The sequence below is a fragment of the Anas platyrhynchos genome, chromosome 1, assembly GCF_047663525.1.
Source record: "Anas platyrhynchos isolate ZD024472 breed Pekin duck chromosome 1, IASCAAS_PekinDuck_T2T, whole genome shotgun sequence".
Classification (NCBI taxonomy): Eukaryota; Metazoa; Chordata; class Aves; order Anseriformes; family Anatidae; genus Anas; species Anas platyrhynchos.
This window is the reverse complement of record NC_092587.1, coordinates 163,017,247-163,033,311: the sequence shown is the minus strand read 5'-3', so window position 1 is coordinate 163,033,311 and position 16,065 is coordinate 163,017,247. Positions and strand designations below refer to the sequence as shown.

The following is a 16,065-nucleotide window of genomic DNA, read 5'->3' as shown; positions in this document are numbered from 1 at the left end:
TTCATTTTTAAGATCTTGAAATTTAAATCTTACTCTGATGATTCTTTATTATCTGTGCTAGAGACTAAAGTAGGTGTTTTTTTAATTTGCATTTTAAATTTTAATGGATTAATCTTTGATATACAACTTGAAAGTACCAAAGCAAGAAGTAAAGCCTGAGGACAACATGACAGTATTCTGTAAGACTAAAGTGCCTGGGTCTGAAATGTCTGAACGCCTGACACATTTTCAGTACTGACTGTACAAAACAGTGAGCTTATTTTTATTTATGTGCACTGCTTTGGAGCTTGAAGACTAGGTAGTAATTTATTTTGGGTGCTATATACATGTGCAACAGAAATATTGTTTTGCCCTAACAACATTAAAAAATGAAAATAAGACAAGAGACAACACAGAGTTTCAATTAAATGATGGAGAATGAAAGTGCTCTTGTTATGGACTGTTCTTAGTTCTCTGCTGACTTTCTTTTATCATGCATGAACACAAGTGGGAGTAGCAAACTTGTTTTTCAGTTGTTTTTCAGTGTCCCAGCGTCATTAAAGTATGTTTATTTTATTTATTTATTTTTTCTTGTAGATTTTAAGCATGAGTCTCAAAAGTATTGTTTACTTCAAAGATAATTTGTATTTCTGAACTAATGTCTGAGAGTTTCTTGTTTGTTTCATAACAAAGATGCATGACTGACACTTTCTTTGTCAGTTTTGTGAAAAATTTCATATCCCGTCATGAATCTATGGAAAAAAAAGTAGATAGTATACCGTGAAGATTACAAAGCAATTTCCTGCCATTTTTAATATGAAATATTTAAAGTGTGATTTTTTTACAAGAAATCCCAAGCCTTAAAATGACCACATTTGGTCTAATTTTGACAAAGAAAGGCTCTGTTTTCAATGTGTTATGATGCATTTCCTCTAGGAAATATTTTTAAAAATCTTTACTAGAAAATATATCAAAGTTCCTTCTACTTCTGTATTTTTTTCTCCAGGTAAAAAAGTCAAGAAATGCAGCACTCATTTCTTGTGAAATATACTGAAATGTCAAGCTTCCTATTATCCAAGGACTAAAATAAATGGCAGTATCAGACGTCAAGCTGGTGCTAAGCTGAAAACATATATAAATCAGAACCTTTTCTACTATCTTATTTCTTACACAATTGTGACAGTTCAGGAAAATATATAGCAAGACTAGTCATTATCTAAAACTGATTGCTTGATAACCTTGATAACCACCTTAACAGTTTCTAGGAAATTCAGTGCATATCTGTTTAAAACCTTGTATCAGTAATTTTGAAAGGTATTTTGTAACCTATTGCAAAATAAATAAGGCTCATGATAGCCCTGAGCATATTTTTATTGGGTGGGAACCAGACCCAGCAATCACATGCTTTCTACATGCAGTGTGCCAACATATGTTTGGTACTAACAACTAATGCTCAAAGAGAGGAGTGTGGGTCAGAGCTTTTCAATCAACATGTCAAAATATTAAACTCCTATAAACATCTGGAATTTCAGAGCTGGGTAAGAAATATGTGGACTTTTGTACTCCAATATTATTTTTGTATTTATATCTTTACTTTATAAAAAGATCTGTTTATATCCAGGTATTTTGTTTGGTTGGTTGGTTAGCATAAGCTCTTTTAGCAATCATCTGGCAGTAAAAATGTACCAAAAAAAATCTGTTCTACGCACAATTCATTGTGGCATCCACTGGAGTATTTCATTTCCATGCTTTGTTTTAAGCATTGCTTTAATGCCTTTGCTAAGCTTTTGCCAAAATTCAACATCTTCACCTTGTATCAGTAAAGAAACAGCCATAGGCTCTGGTCTGTCAATCCACTGTTTACATCTGTAAATACACCCAGAGAACAAGGAATGTTTATGATTTTTAATGATCACCCCTGTCACAAAAATAGTTTTGTTGTCATCTCTAAATCTTAGCAGTATAACAAGTGGAGCTGGTTGGGAGCATTTCAGCTTAATGTTGGTTTCTTGGGAAAAGCTGCTTTCTAAAAAAAAAAATAAAAATTAATTAATTTGCAGAATTTCTAACTAATCCCTAAAGCGGATCAGTTTTGTCCACATGCTTAAGTTAATGTTAGAATTGTTGATTTTTTATTTCTGAAGGGAGATTTTTTTCATCTTTAAAATATCATTATGTTCTACTTGATATTTTCTGTATAAAACTGATAATGGAAATTCAGAGTTTCAAAGTACAACATGAAATCTTTTGAGTGACTCAACTCCCATATATATATGTATTTTCAAATCCTCATATTTAGAAGCTTGTTTTTTAACCTCATTTGGGACGTGGAAAGAAGTCAGTGACTTGAGAACTGCTGCAGGGGAGAAGAAACACCTCCTCCTCCGTCCCCAGAGCCTTGTACTAGCTGCAGGCCACTGAAGCTGTGAGACCTGTCAGCGGAGCTGGGTGAGCCCATGTGTGCTCCAGGCACTGCTCTGAGCCACTGGCTGATAAGATCTTCCCATTCAGCTCATCATCTCATATGAGTCTTCATTACTATACCTTTTCCTCTGAAGGCTCTCATCACCCCACGTATACTCAGGGAAGAAGCTCCAGACAAGGAGAAGAGAGAGATAGGCACAGATGCAGGGCACGATAATATGTTGTCATAATGAGGGATGGAAAAGTGAACGCCATGTCTGAGCTTCATTTCAAAGAGGTTGCAGCTATCTCTAAGTCATTCTATCTTACTAAACTTGTAGAAGGAGCTGATCAAAGCGGCAAATGAATTTATGCTGGCTTTTGAGCTGATTCCAAATCTCACAGATGTCTTTTTTTTTTTTTTTTTTTTTTTGTCATTCTCTTCTAGATACCCACAGAAGGACTCCCCACTGAACAAAATGTCAGCTTTCAGCATACGAAAACAATCTCCTAATCAAAGTGGTAATACTGAGTCTCCTTCATTTTCCCTCTGGGCACTTAGAGCTTGAAGCACAGCCTCCTTGCCTTCCTCTTTGCAAGCACGGCCATACCCATTGCGCAGCTACCTTTCCAGGGCACACCACCACTCTTTGGCAGGGGACATGCTAGCTGTGGGATTCACAGTCAGACCCACGTCAGCTGCAAAGCCAGCAGTGTTGTGTGTAAACTTCTGCTGGCAGAGATTCAGGCCAAACCACCATGCTGGGTAGCAAGCCAGGCAGTGTGGTTCAATAGGGTGGTTCCTTGTGGGTGCCTTGTGGAAACTGCAGGGCAGCATGGCGGCTGGGAGGGTAATGGGCAGGCAATATCTGTCACCCTCTGACTTGGGAAATAAGGAGAATTTGAGGAAAATTACAGTGTAAGGAAGGAGGGAGAAAATCTGTTTAATCCTTGTCAGATAGGACATAGGATTTCTAAAGACTTAGATGTTTTGAGGTGTGTTGAGGGCCTGGTTTTGGTGAGATATTAGAGGCTGCAGTGCATCAAGATGGTTGTGGCCATGCTTTCAGTGCTAGCCAGGACTGGAAGCAGCTTGACCACAGGCATGAGCACTGTGCAACCTGCCTGGCAGATTGACTGCAAACAGCTTTATTATCTGTGGGTTTATCTATTTACAACTTTCAAGAACTTGTGCTGATGTTTCCATTAGCTGGAGGCTGTGCTCAGGGTGAGGCAGCCCTGCTGCAGAGCAGCAGAGGGCAGGGAGGGGATGAGCTCTCTGCCCTCTGAGGAGAGCTCTTCAGAAGCAGCAAAATTGGAAATGGACTCTGGAAACTGGTTTTGGGGGCTGGCACCCTGAATAGGCTCTACGACCTGTCCCCCTTGAGCTGGAAATCAGCAGTTTATTTCTAATGTTCAGTACTTGCAGCTGAATTCATCTGGAGTTTGAGAAGTAATTCCTCTGCTCCCGTTTTCAAGCTCTGCTGAAAAGATTAAGGTTAAAATAGTGAAGAAGCAGTAAATGGAAAAAAATAGAAAGAAAAAAATTGAATGGTAAGCAGAAACACCATTGTTCAAGTCTCTCAAACCGCTGCCAAAATAAGAAGGGAATAAGTTACCTGCACTCATGTGACCCAATATTTAATTTGTAATTGAAACTTGGGAGGTAATTGATCAGACCAGAAATGAGTACTGTTCAGCAAATCCTGGGCCTTAAGCCTTAGAAAATTACTTGTGATGTTTCTTGAAAAGAAAGGTCAATATGTATCTTTTGACTGCTGCCTTTATAGGAGACCTCCTGAAGCCTTGTTTGTGCTAAGTAATTAAAAAAGTCTTGTTTTCTATGAATTCCAAGTGATTTTTGGGTGGGTGATAGGAATTGTTCTAAAATGGCATTGGAAAAGAAAAATATTGTATATAACAGGCTAATTTTAATAGCTGGGTATATACTGAGTATTTCTTCAACATATCAGTGTGTTTAGGTTATGTTCCTGTCATTTTTTTCAAGATTCAGAGGAGGTTATGGTGGAAAGCACAGCAAAGATTTAAATGTATTGCAGACTGTTGAAAGCATCTCTGGCTAAAACTATTAATATGAAAGGAATGCTGGAGTTATTTCCACCCCTTCAGTTGCCATTAGCTATCAGTGCTGAAGAGAAGTTTTATCTCTGAATGCATATATTTGAACTCATATTTTTCTTTTCTTTTTTTTTTTTTCAATGCAAATAATTGCACCAAATTAAAAATATCTTTGTATTTATGAAAATAGGAAGCTACAGTTTTTGCTATTGTATCTTCATTCAGGTTCTTTTTGGCTGGTTTTTTTTTTTTTTTTTTTTTTTTTTTTTGTGTGTGTGTGTGTGTGTGTGTGTGTGTTTTTGTTTTGTTTTGTTTTATATGTAGGTTCATCGAAGTGCCTAGTACATTCCAGTCATTACTAATAGCATATTCAAAACAATAAATATTTCAAGCAAATGAACTTCATATAGTCTTGTTTGCCTCTTACAATGATCTCCATGCAGTGATTGTGAGACAATGACATTATTTAAACTAATCTTCATCCTCTCTTGCGTTTGCATGAAGTGAAATAGATTTTTAATAGATATTTTAATGAACTGTTGGAGCTATGCAGGCAAGGCTATGATGTATGTTTCCTTCCTTCCTTGCTTCCTTCTTTCTTTCCTTCCTTCCTTCCTTCCTTCCTTCCTTCCTTCCTTCCTTCCTTCCTTCCTTCCTTCCTTCCTTCCTTCCTTCCTTTATTTTTAAGGGAAAACTATCTAAAGTGGAAGTGAACAGGCTGATATGGAAATCATGCAATGAGGATAGATGACTTTGTTCTTAACCTACTGTGATAGTCAGCATGTTCTTATATATCCCATCTTTGATGTGCCTATTCGTTTTGTAATAATCTCAAAGGACTGAATCTGTGCTGGTCAAAAAAGGAAAAGCAAACCTTGGGATGAGAGCCAACAGCCCTGTTGTGGCAGCAACACACATACATGCTATTCCATCCCTGCTTCTTAAATGTATGTTTCTTCTCTTGGAGAGAGCTAGTCCAACAAAAAGCCAGAGTGCATGTTTGCAACTAAGCAAATACAAATGATGAAGAATCCAGTCCATGAACTCCTTCACTGGTCTTCTTTTATTTATTAATCTGGTCGTATCTATAGTGAATTGCAACAGTTAAGAGCAAGCACGGTTTGGTTTGCAGTCAGCTATTGATTTTTAGATTGAATTTTATCATAATATTGCAGTGTTTTTCTTTCATGAAGGAAATGTATTTGAAAGATCACTCTTGGCCTCTGTTACTTAAAGTAAATGTTTTGGTGCTTTGTTATGATTTTGTGTTCCCCTCACTGTAGCTATTTGTCATTTTTCATGTTATCACTGCAGCTGAAATTCTTGGATCAAATGCAAGAACTATACTTTCTAATAAATCACAGCAGAATGCCAAACACAGCTCTGACAAATGACACAATATGGACTGTGAAGTGTGATCTTTCTATACACAGCCTTTACAATCTTATGTCCCTACTGACCACCAGATAATAACGTCCTGAAATCTGGTGGTGTAGACATTCTTTTGCATGGATGCTCAAGGATTTACGACAGTAGAAAATCATTGAAATCTCTTAAAAAAAAAAAAACAAAACAAAACAAAACAAAATAAACTCAGTATTCTTAATCAGTCAGTTTGTTGATTAACTGGATACTAAAGGTTTTGTGTATTTAATTTTTCAACTTTTGTTTGGGAAGTTTGGGCACGTATTACAATTCAAAAATGGAGTTTCTATTAGGACTCAACTTACAGTCTTCCATTTTAAAGGGAAATGTTGTAATGGTAGCAAAAAATATTCCATTTCAAAAAGCATCCTATTTGAAAGGATATGATATGAAATTTAGTGGGAAGAAGAACAAACGGGAATGATGGACAATAGTCTTTGAATATTTTTCCTTGCTCCTGGGTCAAACTCCTCATAAAGAGAAACCAAAGGAAATAAACATCAGATTTCTAACATAGTGAAGAATACATATTCATATAGATCAATTGTTATTGTTAGTCACTCAATATACTAGATATTAGCATTGTTGGGCAAAGATTTTAGGTTGTTAGCATAAGTAAGAAAGATGTCTGATTGTCTGTCTGTCCTGATAACCTTTAAAAACATAAAGGTATTGCATTTATAAAAAGTTAAGTAAAAATAGATAGCTGTTTAGAAAAGAGAGCTTTCACTCTCTTTCAGCCACTCCGTTCAGCCACTGAGGTAAAAGCTTCAGAGGGAGTCTGACCCCTTTGAGGAACCTGAAAATCCACACATGGGTTGAGTGTGGGTGGAGGACCATGTGATCATCTCAAGATTAGCGTTCATTTGAAATTTGTATCTTGTCACACATCTGAAAATCCAACCACAGACAACCCCCTGAGAAATAAGATTCATTAGGTTAGCTTTCCTGGAATTACAGTTGCATGTATACTTTATAATTCCTTTATCAGATCTATAAAACTTGTTTATAGTAAAAAAAATATAACAAGCTGTCTCATATTAGGGACAAAACTGAATTCAGTTTGGTAAACTGGTCTTCTGTAAGTCTGGTCTTCTGGTCTTCTAAATGGTCTTCTACAACCTTAAAGGTTGTAGGCATTAATCTGCAAACTTTTCAAGAAGAGTCTGTACTAAACAGGATCTTCAAACATGTTTGTGCTTTTTCTTTTCTGATGTTAAAAAAAGTATTGTGTCTGTATCTGATAGCTGAAGATTCAATCTGTGCTGAACTTCTACAGATTTCAGCTCTTCTAACAGTACTTTAACTTTCCAAAGCTTTCCCATACTTTCATTTTCAAGACACTTTTCTCTGCATTTATAGATAATAAGAGCCCTTCTGTTGCAATTAAAAGCAGACAAGTTGTACATGATGCTAACAAGCGACGGACCCTTTTGCAAGATAACAGTTGGATAAAGAAGAGACCTGAAGAGGAAAGGTAGGAAAGATCTGAAGTACATTTCTTCTGTCTTTGGTTTAGTGTTAGTTAGTTGACAATCTGGGATTGTCAACTTTTTCATGAATTACACTACCTAAAATTACATAATTTTCATCAAATAACTATTACTTGATGAAATATTGATTGCCTTTCGGAACTATTAGTCTGTTGGACTTTCAGTTACTTTTTTTTCATCAGGACTTTTGTGCAATGATCATTTAATGAGATGCAATGAGTATCTCAATCTTCCTCCCTACATGCAAAATACACATTTCATATATTTCGGTTGCAAGAATACCGTCTGACTCATTTTTACAGGTGTGAAGATTATAAATATTGACAAATTCCTTTAAAGAGCTTAGTGAAGTTGGAATCATTTGAAATTTACTGGGACTTATATTACAGTAGAAACTTTGTCTTGAGATCAGGCCCTCATTATTTGGTCCATGAACAGTACATAGGAAGATATGATTCAAACATTCCAAAATGTCTGTAGTAATCCGTAGTAATCCAACCTGGAGATGTGTAGTTGGTGTGGCTACTGGTAAATGGCTAAAATCTTGTTGAAGACATGAATCTTTTGCCAAAAACAAACAAACAAAAACTACTTTTTTTTTTTTTGATAATTCAAATTTTAACTAACCACTGTCTTTCTTTTACTTGAAGTGCTGATGAAAACTATGGAAGAGCAGTGCTTAACCAGTACAAATCCCAAGATAGCCTACACAGGTATGGTAGACTGTCTAAATGTCTTTCTAATGATATTGACAAAGAAAACTCATGACCCTTTTACTATATCGTGTTTATAGCAAGAGATTTCTTTAATCAATTATAGTGTAGTCATGTTTCCATTGCAAATCTGTTCTTATTGTTCTTATTGTAAATATGACTTAATTGTTGAGTTAATGGATGCAGAATTGGATCTGTTAACATCTGAATGGTCTGAAATTGTGTATGGTACTTTAAAATGTAAGACCTATGCATTGTTTTATTTGTGACAAGTTGTTTGATAAAAGCAGTTACCAAATTGTCATTCTTAACCTTTTTATAGCAGTAGCACAAATGAAAAGGAAGATCAGAAAACTGTACTTGGACGATACAGGTCTGATACTACCTTGGACAGGTAGGGCTGTTTTCCATATGTGTTGTATTTTGTGATTCTCATATGTATGAGTGGACTTAAACATGAAGGTGTGAATGAAATAAATTATATATTAAGTTTTGTATTTATTAAGTGTCTAAATAGAAGATCATGTATGATTTTTGCATGAACTGTAAATGAGACAAATGGAAGTATGATTTGAGAAAAGGTTCTTTCTGATGTCTTGCTCTTCTTCTTTTGTATCAATTTCTGTGAATTCTTGTGCTCATAAATGTACATATCCTTGTACAGATGAACTATCCACTTTCCTGCTTGTCAAACTATAAATCAGAATCCTATCTCCAATAGTCAAGCACAACATGTCTAAAACCATAGCTCTTTGCAAATCTTTACTGCCACTTCATAGAGTGATCAGTACAAATATCAGAACCATATATTTATCTTAAAATTACTTGATTTGAATGTCCTCTCCAGCTTTGACCTCTGTCAAGACATGACTACACCTGTATTTTCAGATTCTTTCTGCATCACTTCTTCAAAATTCAGTCAACATTATTATCTGGTATCAGCAACACCCCAAGTCTATCAGCACCAGAATTTAAATGCACACTCTGGAAAATGTGCACATTTGTTTGGATCGTGGCTCTTTGTAATTTTGTTCAATGATCCTTACTTCTTGTGTTGTAGGAAACAATGAAAAATTGTTGCATAAAATCTAGTGTGCCCATGGAAGGCTGAGATAGAATGGGCTACAGAGCTCTGTATCACCCCTACATCAATTATTCCATGGGCTGGTGGATACAGGCTCCTACTGTATTTGCTTCCTCATTATGAGGAAGCCAGTCTGTAACTTTATTTTGCCTGTTGCTCTTCTCCATATCTTTTCTATCTCCATATTAGTCTTTTTGATCTTAGGATCCACTTCAGAACATACCTTCTATATGTACAAGAGCATAACAATAGCTTCAGGTTCATTTGTTATTCCTTTTCTTATACTTCATAATATTGAATTTGCTCTTTTGAGTGCTGCTGAGAATTGAGCTGTCGTTTTCACAATATTGTATGTATAACTCCAAGATCTCTTTCCTGAGTGATAATAGCTAGTTCAGAGATCAATTGTTTTTCTTGTCAGGCATTACTTTGCATCTAAGAAAAATGAATGTCATCTGCCATTTTAGAAATCTGACATTTTAGCAGATGACTTCTGAAAACTCTGCCAGTCAGCATTTGTTTTGACTGCCATGAATTAGTGCCATTGGCAAGCAACATCATCTCACTTTTCTTTTCCAGATAATTTCTGAGCATATGGAAAAACACAGGTCTTGTACAGATCCCTCTTTCCACTCAAAAAAAAAAAAAAAAAAAAGCTATTAATTCCAAACCTTTGTTTCTGAATTTTTAACCATTTATTTATTCATGAAAGAACCTTCTCTATTACCATGCAGTAGATGAGCTTATTTAAAGTCTTTAACAGGGAAGTTTCTATGAGTCTATCTGGAAATTCAGGTAGAATATATCAGCTATATCACACTTACACATATACTCATTGACTTCAAAACTAATTTTGAATCTTTAATGTCCTGCATAGAATCCCTGACTATTACTTTAGAAGTTGTAGGGCAATTCCAGTTTCTCCAGCATTGCTGAACATCATTTTTCCTTGGGATGTGCACATCTCTATCTCTGCATGACTTTTTGTTTTATGCTGAGATAATATAGATGCCTGCAGTATTTTAGGTTGTAAGCTGCCTGTCTTTGTGTTCTCGTACACGCAAATATCTAAGATAAATAGTTCTTATTATGCAACAGATGACAAAAAAAAAGAGAATACATAGAGAAAATATTATATATGTGAATATGCATTTCTGATAATTTGGAATATGTCCATTAATGGACTGAATATTGTTGGTTCTATCTTAAAATTATCAAAATGAGGAAGCTGCAGTCAAGTAGTTTATTTTTTTCTCAGTCATCACTCATCTTCTCAAAACTGAAACATAATCATTCCAGGATTAATTTGTGCACACCCATTGCCAGCAGACAGTTCTGCAAGGGAGGACCACGTGTTCTGCATCTCCTCAAACTTGCAACCTAAGGCATAAAAGGGTGTGGTGATGTATTTTCCTTTAGCACCTCTTTGTAGCCTGCAGTCAGATTTGGTACTTTTGCTTCCTCTTTGAAGGATGTTCTCTACCAGGTACAATTCCTTCATTTTCTTATAAATTGTTTCTGGCAAGCATACCCATAGTAAAGAAAATCTCAGCTTAGAATAAACTAGTCTCCAGAACTATTGTTTAGTTGCCTAAATTGTTAAAAAAAAAAAAAAAGCAATAAGAAAGCTTTTTTTTTTTTTTTTAAATCTTTTCAAAAGTCGTGGTTGAAAAATGGAGTATGATTCTGGAATGTAGAATAAAATCTAAAGCTCTGTTCTAGCTTGACAGTTCTTGAGAAGAATATCCTTAGTATTAGAGATCTCTCTCAGCCGTTTATCAAGGTATTGCAAGTCATGTTGTCTACATGGAAAATAATTTCTATTGAAAAAGATCATAAATAAACTGATTGAGGAACAAAGGAGTAATATTTGGTTCTTCACAACGTGTAGAAATCTGACAGTGAAAGAATATATACATTCCATTTTAAGTACAGCTCTGCTTCCTGGATACTGCCATTTCCATATTCAAAGAACCTATTGTTTGATATGAATTTAGCCTAGCCCAATATTTACAAAATTTGAACTTCAGTTTTAATATTAAGGTCCTGGAACAGATGTTGGGGATGACTACATGTTTGCACCATTGGTTGCAAGCATAAGTACAGCTGACCTGTTAGAGATCCACAGCTTGACTGCAGTAGATGCACATATTATGAGCATGTAGATCTACACATATATAGAAATTATTAGAAAAGGAATTGAGAGCAAACCAGACACCACTGTTCAGTCATGGTATGAACCAGTTCTTCACATCTTGAACACTGAATGCAATATTCACTTAAGTGAAGAAAATACAGTAGATCCTGAAGAGAAAAAAAAAGGGAGGGGGGAGGAAGGTCAGAAAGTATGCTTGCAGGTACAGAATAGCTTTCATATGCAGAATGTCTGAAGAGAAAAAAATTCTCAGCTTGGAAAAGAGTGTGATGCAGGGAAAGTGAGTAAGGAAGAATTTGCCATTTGTTTCACTTTAAGAAATAGGAGAAGGAAAGGTATAGGTAATGATTTAAAAAAAGAACATTTGTTTTTCATTTAACACATATACTTATTATAGGAATCATCATTGCAGGATATTGTTAAGTTCAGATGTTTAAATTGGTTCAGAAAAATATTAGATGGATAAATGGATTACTGATCCAAAGGTTGGCTGTTGGAGACAGCATTGTGTGTGCAAATGGATATTCTTCAATCACTTGGAAAGTTTTACTAGTAAAAGTTAACATGATATTTACCTTTATTATTCACCTTTTTTTTTTTCCAAAATATTGCTACATTGAGCAGCAGTAGAGTAGGATGCCAGAGGGGCCCTTTAAGTGTTATCTAAAATAAGAAAATACATCACCACCTAAAGTATTGTGCTTAAATCCTGAAAGCATGAAATGGAACTCTGATGAAATGCTGGCTCATTGGATAGTTGTAAATTAGAACACTCATCCACAGCAATGTTTGCAAGTTTAGTGAGACCTCTAGTGATCTTTTGAGTAACTGTAACTGCGGGTCACAGCCCATGATATGAGGTAGTTGTCTGCACAATTAAATTTAACAGATTGTGCTCCAGAGTCCACTTGAAGGGTTTCCATTAAATACTTGTGATACATGGCTGACAATGGCATACAAAAAGTTTTGTACATAATATTGCGTTATAGTTGTAGACTTAATTATTTTGTATCTTCTATTGTAGCTCCTGTTGTATAGATGTGAATACATAACTAAATAATATTATGTAATTTATACATGTAAATAAGTTGTAACTCAAAATATTCTTCAGTTAATTTATCAGGATATTTAAGAAAAACACCTCAACTTAGTATTTGTGATCTATTTCATTACATATCAATTTATATTTGAGAATTTTGTACTCTCCTTATTAAAGGATATTCTGGTTGTCTACACATCTACACATCCAACCTGCCCTAGTTAACCTTGTTTAAGCAGGGGAGCTGGACCAGATGATCTCCAGAGGTCCCTTCCAACCTTAACCAATCTGTGATTCCATTTTTGGAATGAAAATTTAAATATATCAGTATCTAAGCTATGTTTCAGCTATGAAACATAGCTACATAACATATAATATATATAATATATTATATAATATATAATATAAATTATATATAATATACACATATATATACACATATTATGTATATTATATAATATATAATATACATAAGCTACATATCAGCTACATAATGCTTTCTGTAAAACCATGGATGGGTTTTGGGCAGCAACTGTAGAATCCATGAAGGGCTTGAAAAATCACATTGTTTTTAGTGTAAACTGAATGACTTAATAAAATCAATTTAGGCTAAAACAATCTAACTGCTGTGGTGTATATTGCTCCTATAGGTCACTACTATGCTTTATCAGGCATTTTACACTAGAGCATTTTCAAATCAATTTGATCTCTAGAAACCATAAAGAAGACAAGAGTTGCATCTCTCAAGTGATAGTGAGGGAGATGGAAAGGGGATGGTTTTTGTACAGCTTCTCTGAGAAACATTGCCTTCTTTCTAGTATTCTGATCTAATTTAAAGGAATTGTAGTGATCTATTCCATAAATTAACTGTTGCAGCAATAAGGCTTGATATATTATTCAGTGTATGAGTATAATCTTTTAAAAGGATTTTTTTTTCAGTGAGCTACTTAGACTGTTTGTATATTAATACACTAAATTTATATTGTCTAATTCTGTTCTAAATGTATAGTGATTCTGATGAATTTTTAATCTGTACACAGGACAAAACAATACTTCATTTTTAAATTTTATTCAAATTGGTTTTAAATAAAGATCTAGGGCATGTTTTACAAATAATACATAATTTATAAGTATTTATTTGTATGTACATAATTTATAAATAATATGTTGTGTTTTGTTGTTGTTATTTTTTTTTAAACAGAATTCCAGGCAGAAGTGATATTGATAACATAAATAAGTCTCCCACTCTGAATAATAAACAAAACAATAGGTAAGAGTTTTGGAAACTTTATCATCTAAGTATTATGTATCATTTATCATGTATTCATCTAAGTTATATATATGTATCAGGAATATATGGAGATATAATATGTATATAGCTTAATATAGCTTAACTGTAGGCTTCATTTCACCATCTGTCATCTGGAATGTAGCCATCCATACCTAAGTTATCAGACTCTTTTTACAGTCAGTGAGATGAAAAATAGTCCTTTAGAGGACAATTCATCTGATGTCTTTCAGATGTTTTCTTATTCTTCAGAGTAAGAGGAATTTTCCCCCAGAACTGCCACATTTCTCCACATGGATTAAAACAAGGACCAGCTCAGATTTACAAATTTACATTCATAACAATATAAGAAACACAGTATTTTAGATATGAAGCAGGTGCATAAAAGAAAGAACATTTTGAAACCCGTCCAATGTGGTTATGTTCTAGAGCTCTATACGTGTCTGTGTGAATTCTATCAAATACAGTTTTTCTGAGGAAGGTCTACATGAAAAAAAAAAATCAGCTTCATGTTTTCAGTGGAAAATACCATTGAACATTGACCAATGGACAACTTGAGAATCAAAATGTAAAATATATTTTTGTTGATAGCAAGGCTAACTGATTTTTCCAATTGAAAGCAAACAGAAAATGTAGGGTTTATTTGACAGATTTGCTCTTATCAGAAGATCCCTTTTTCATTTTGAACAGGTTGATGCCAATTTTTCATTTAAAATAAGACATTACAAAATCTTTGACATGTTATAAGTAAGTCAGTTGTGATGCAGAAGTGGCCACATGATATATCTAACATGTTTCAACATCACTGAAAATTTATTTTCTAAAGAATGTAAAGCTCTACTAATTGATTTTTCTTTATTATTTTTATTTAAAAAGTGGAAGTCAAAAAAACTCAGTTGCCATACTTGTAAAGGAATAAATATATTACTGTGTATCTTCAGCAATGTCAGTAGAGTTCTACAAGCAATAAATTAAAATGAATACCTTTGCTAGTGAAGACTGAGCCCAGCAATTAAATGTCATTTTACAAAGTGCTGAGATTTCACTCTGAAGAGCAAATGAGTATCTCTGGCATTTAAAGTTCAAGCAGGGTCATTTTTTAAAAAATTATGATTTTGTATCATAATATTGGAAATCATAGTGATGATGATGCATGAAATATCATATAAATTGGGTTTTGTGTTATTTTGTATGGAGATAATTAAATATTAAATTATTAAATATTATGAATTCTGAAGAGGGACTTACGTGAGACCTAAATGGTGTACGTTTTTTTCCTGCCATCCAGTGATAAACAAGTTTTTAAAACTGTGTTCTTCAGTTATTCTCATTACATTAAGAATTGAAGAGGACAAGACAAGTTTTTGATTAACTTTATGAGAAAAATCACTGACTTGGAATTTCTGTAGTTAGAAATATGAGGTATATCAGCTCCTTTTATATGCATATCATAAAATAGCGCAGCATTGATATAATTCAATAAGATACATGAAATCTAAAGTCAGAAATAAGTATCAAGTAAAGATGTAGTTTTAAGCGTCAGAATACCTTACAGTGTTACAAATTTGATAATCTTTGAAGTGTTTCCAAAATTTCAGTTGGCATATGTAAATATAATTAGACCATATCAGAAAGTTGTATCTTTCTGATAATGGAAATTTCATTTTTATCCTTGTTTTCTCATTTTAAATGATGCACTTATTGAAGATGATTGACTGAATGAATTAATTTTGTTTCCTTAACAGACAATCTTGGACTCCTAATGCATCATCCACAAACACTGCTGCCACTTCTCCAATCAAGAAAAAAAGGTATTCATTGCCACATGTTTTGATTGCCAGAGGATATATAGCACTGAATTAAACCTCAGTATTGTATCGCAATTGTACTGAAAAACTTTTTCCTCTATCAAGCTCTAACTTTTCAGCAAGCGTCAGGAAGAATTCATCTTTTCAATGCTCTTTTTCCTTGGGAGTACTGTATTGCAAGACTGTCTCTGCACAGCCAGTTTGCGAGCTCTGTGGACACAGAACAATAGGTGCTGATTCTTCACTGCAGCCCCTAACTCATCAAGAGTGTGTCTTTTCAGTGTCTAAATTTAAAGAACTGTAGCTCACACTAATTGCAACCAGCTGAAATCTCTGATGCCAAACTTGACCCTGTGCTGTTTTCAGTACATATGGACTACATAAAGGTTTTCGGCATGCTACAAAGCTAGGTTTAAAAATTTGTATTTCAGATAATATTGTCTGAATAAGAGAAAAAAAAAAAGGTTTAGAACAAAGAACAACAATTTTTATTTAAAACGTACTGCTGGGGAAAGATGTACTTTCGTCACTGGATCCTAGAATAGTTTGTGTGTGAAAGGACCTTAAAGCTCATCTAGTTCCAACTCCCCTGCCATGGG

At 34.4% G+C, this 16,065-nt stretch overlaps 1 protein-coding gene across 2 annotated transcripts in view; it reads left to right on the top strand.

Moving 5' to 3' along the window:
- Positions 1-16,065, top strand: part of SCEL (sciellin) — a 73,519-nt gene that overhangs the window by 27,650 nt on the left and 29,804 nt on the right. Inside the window, exons 5-10 of one of the 2 annotated variants that reach the window (XM_072032482.1) lie at positions 2,831-2,904; positions 7,249-7,363; positions 8,030-8,092; positions 8,415-8,486; positions 13,572-13,640; positions 15,404-15,469. In XM_072032482.1, coding sequence (XP_071888583.1) covers positions 2,862-2,904; positions 7,249-7,363; positions 8,030-8,092; positions 8,415-8,486; positions 13,572-13,640; positions 15,404-15,469 — 428 coding nt within the window. In that variant the 5' untranslated portion in view covers positions 2,831-2,861. The remainder of the gene's footprint in view (positions 1-2,830; positions 2,905-7,248; positions 7,364-8,029; positions 8,093-8,414; positions 8,487-13,571; positions 13,641-15,403; positions 15,470-16,065) is intronic. The other variant, XM_072032483.1, reaches the window with a different exon arrangement.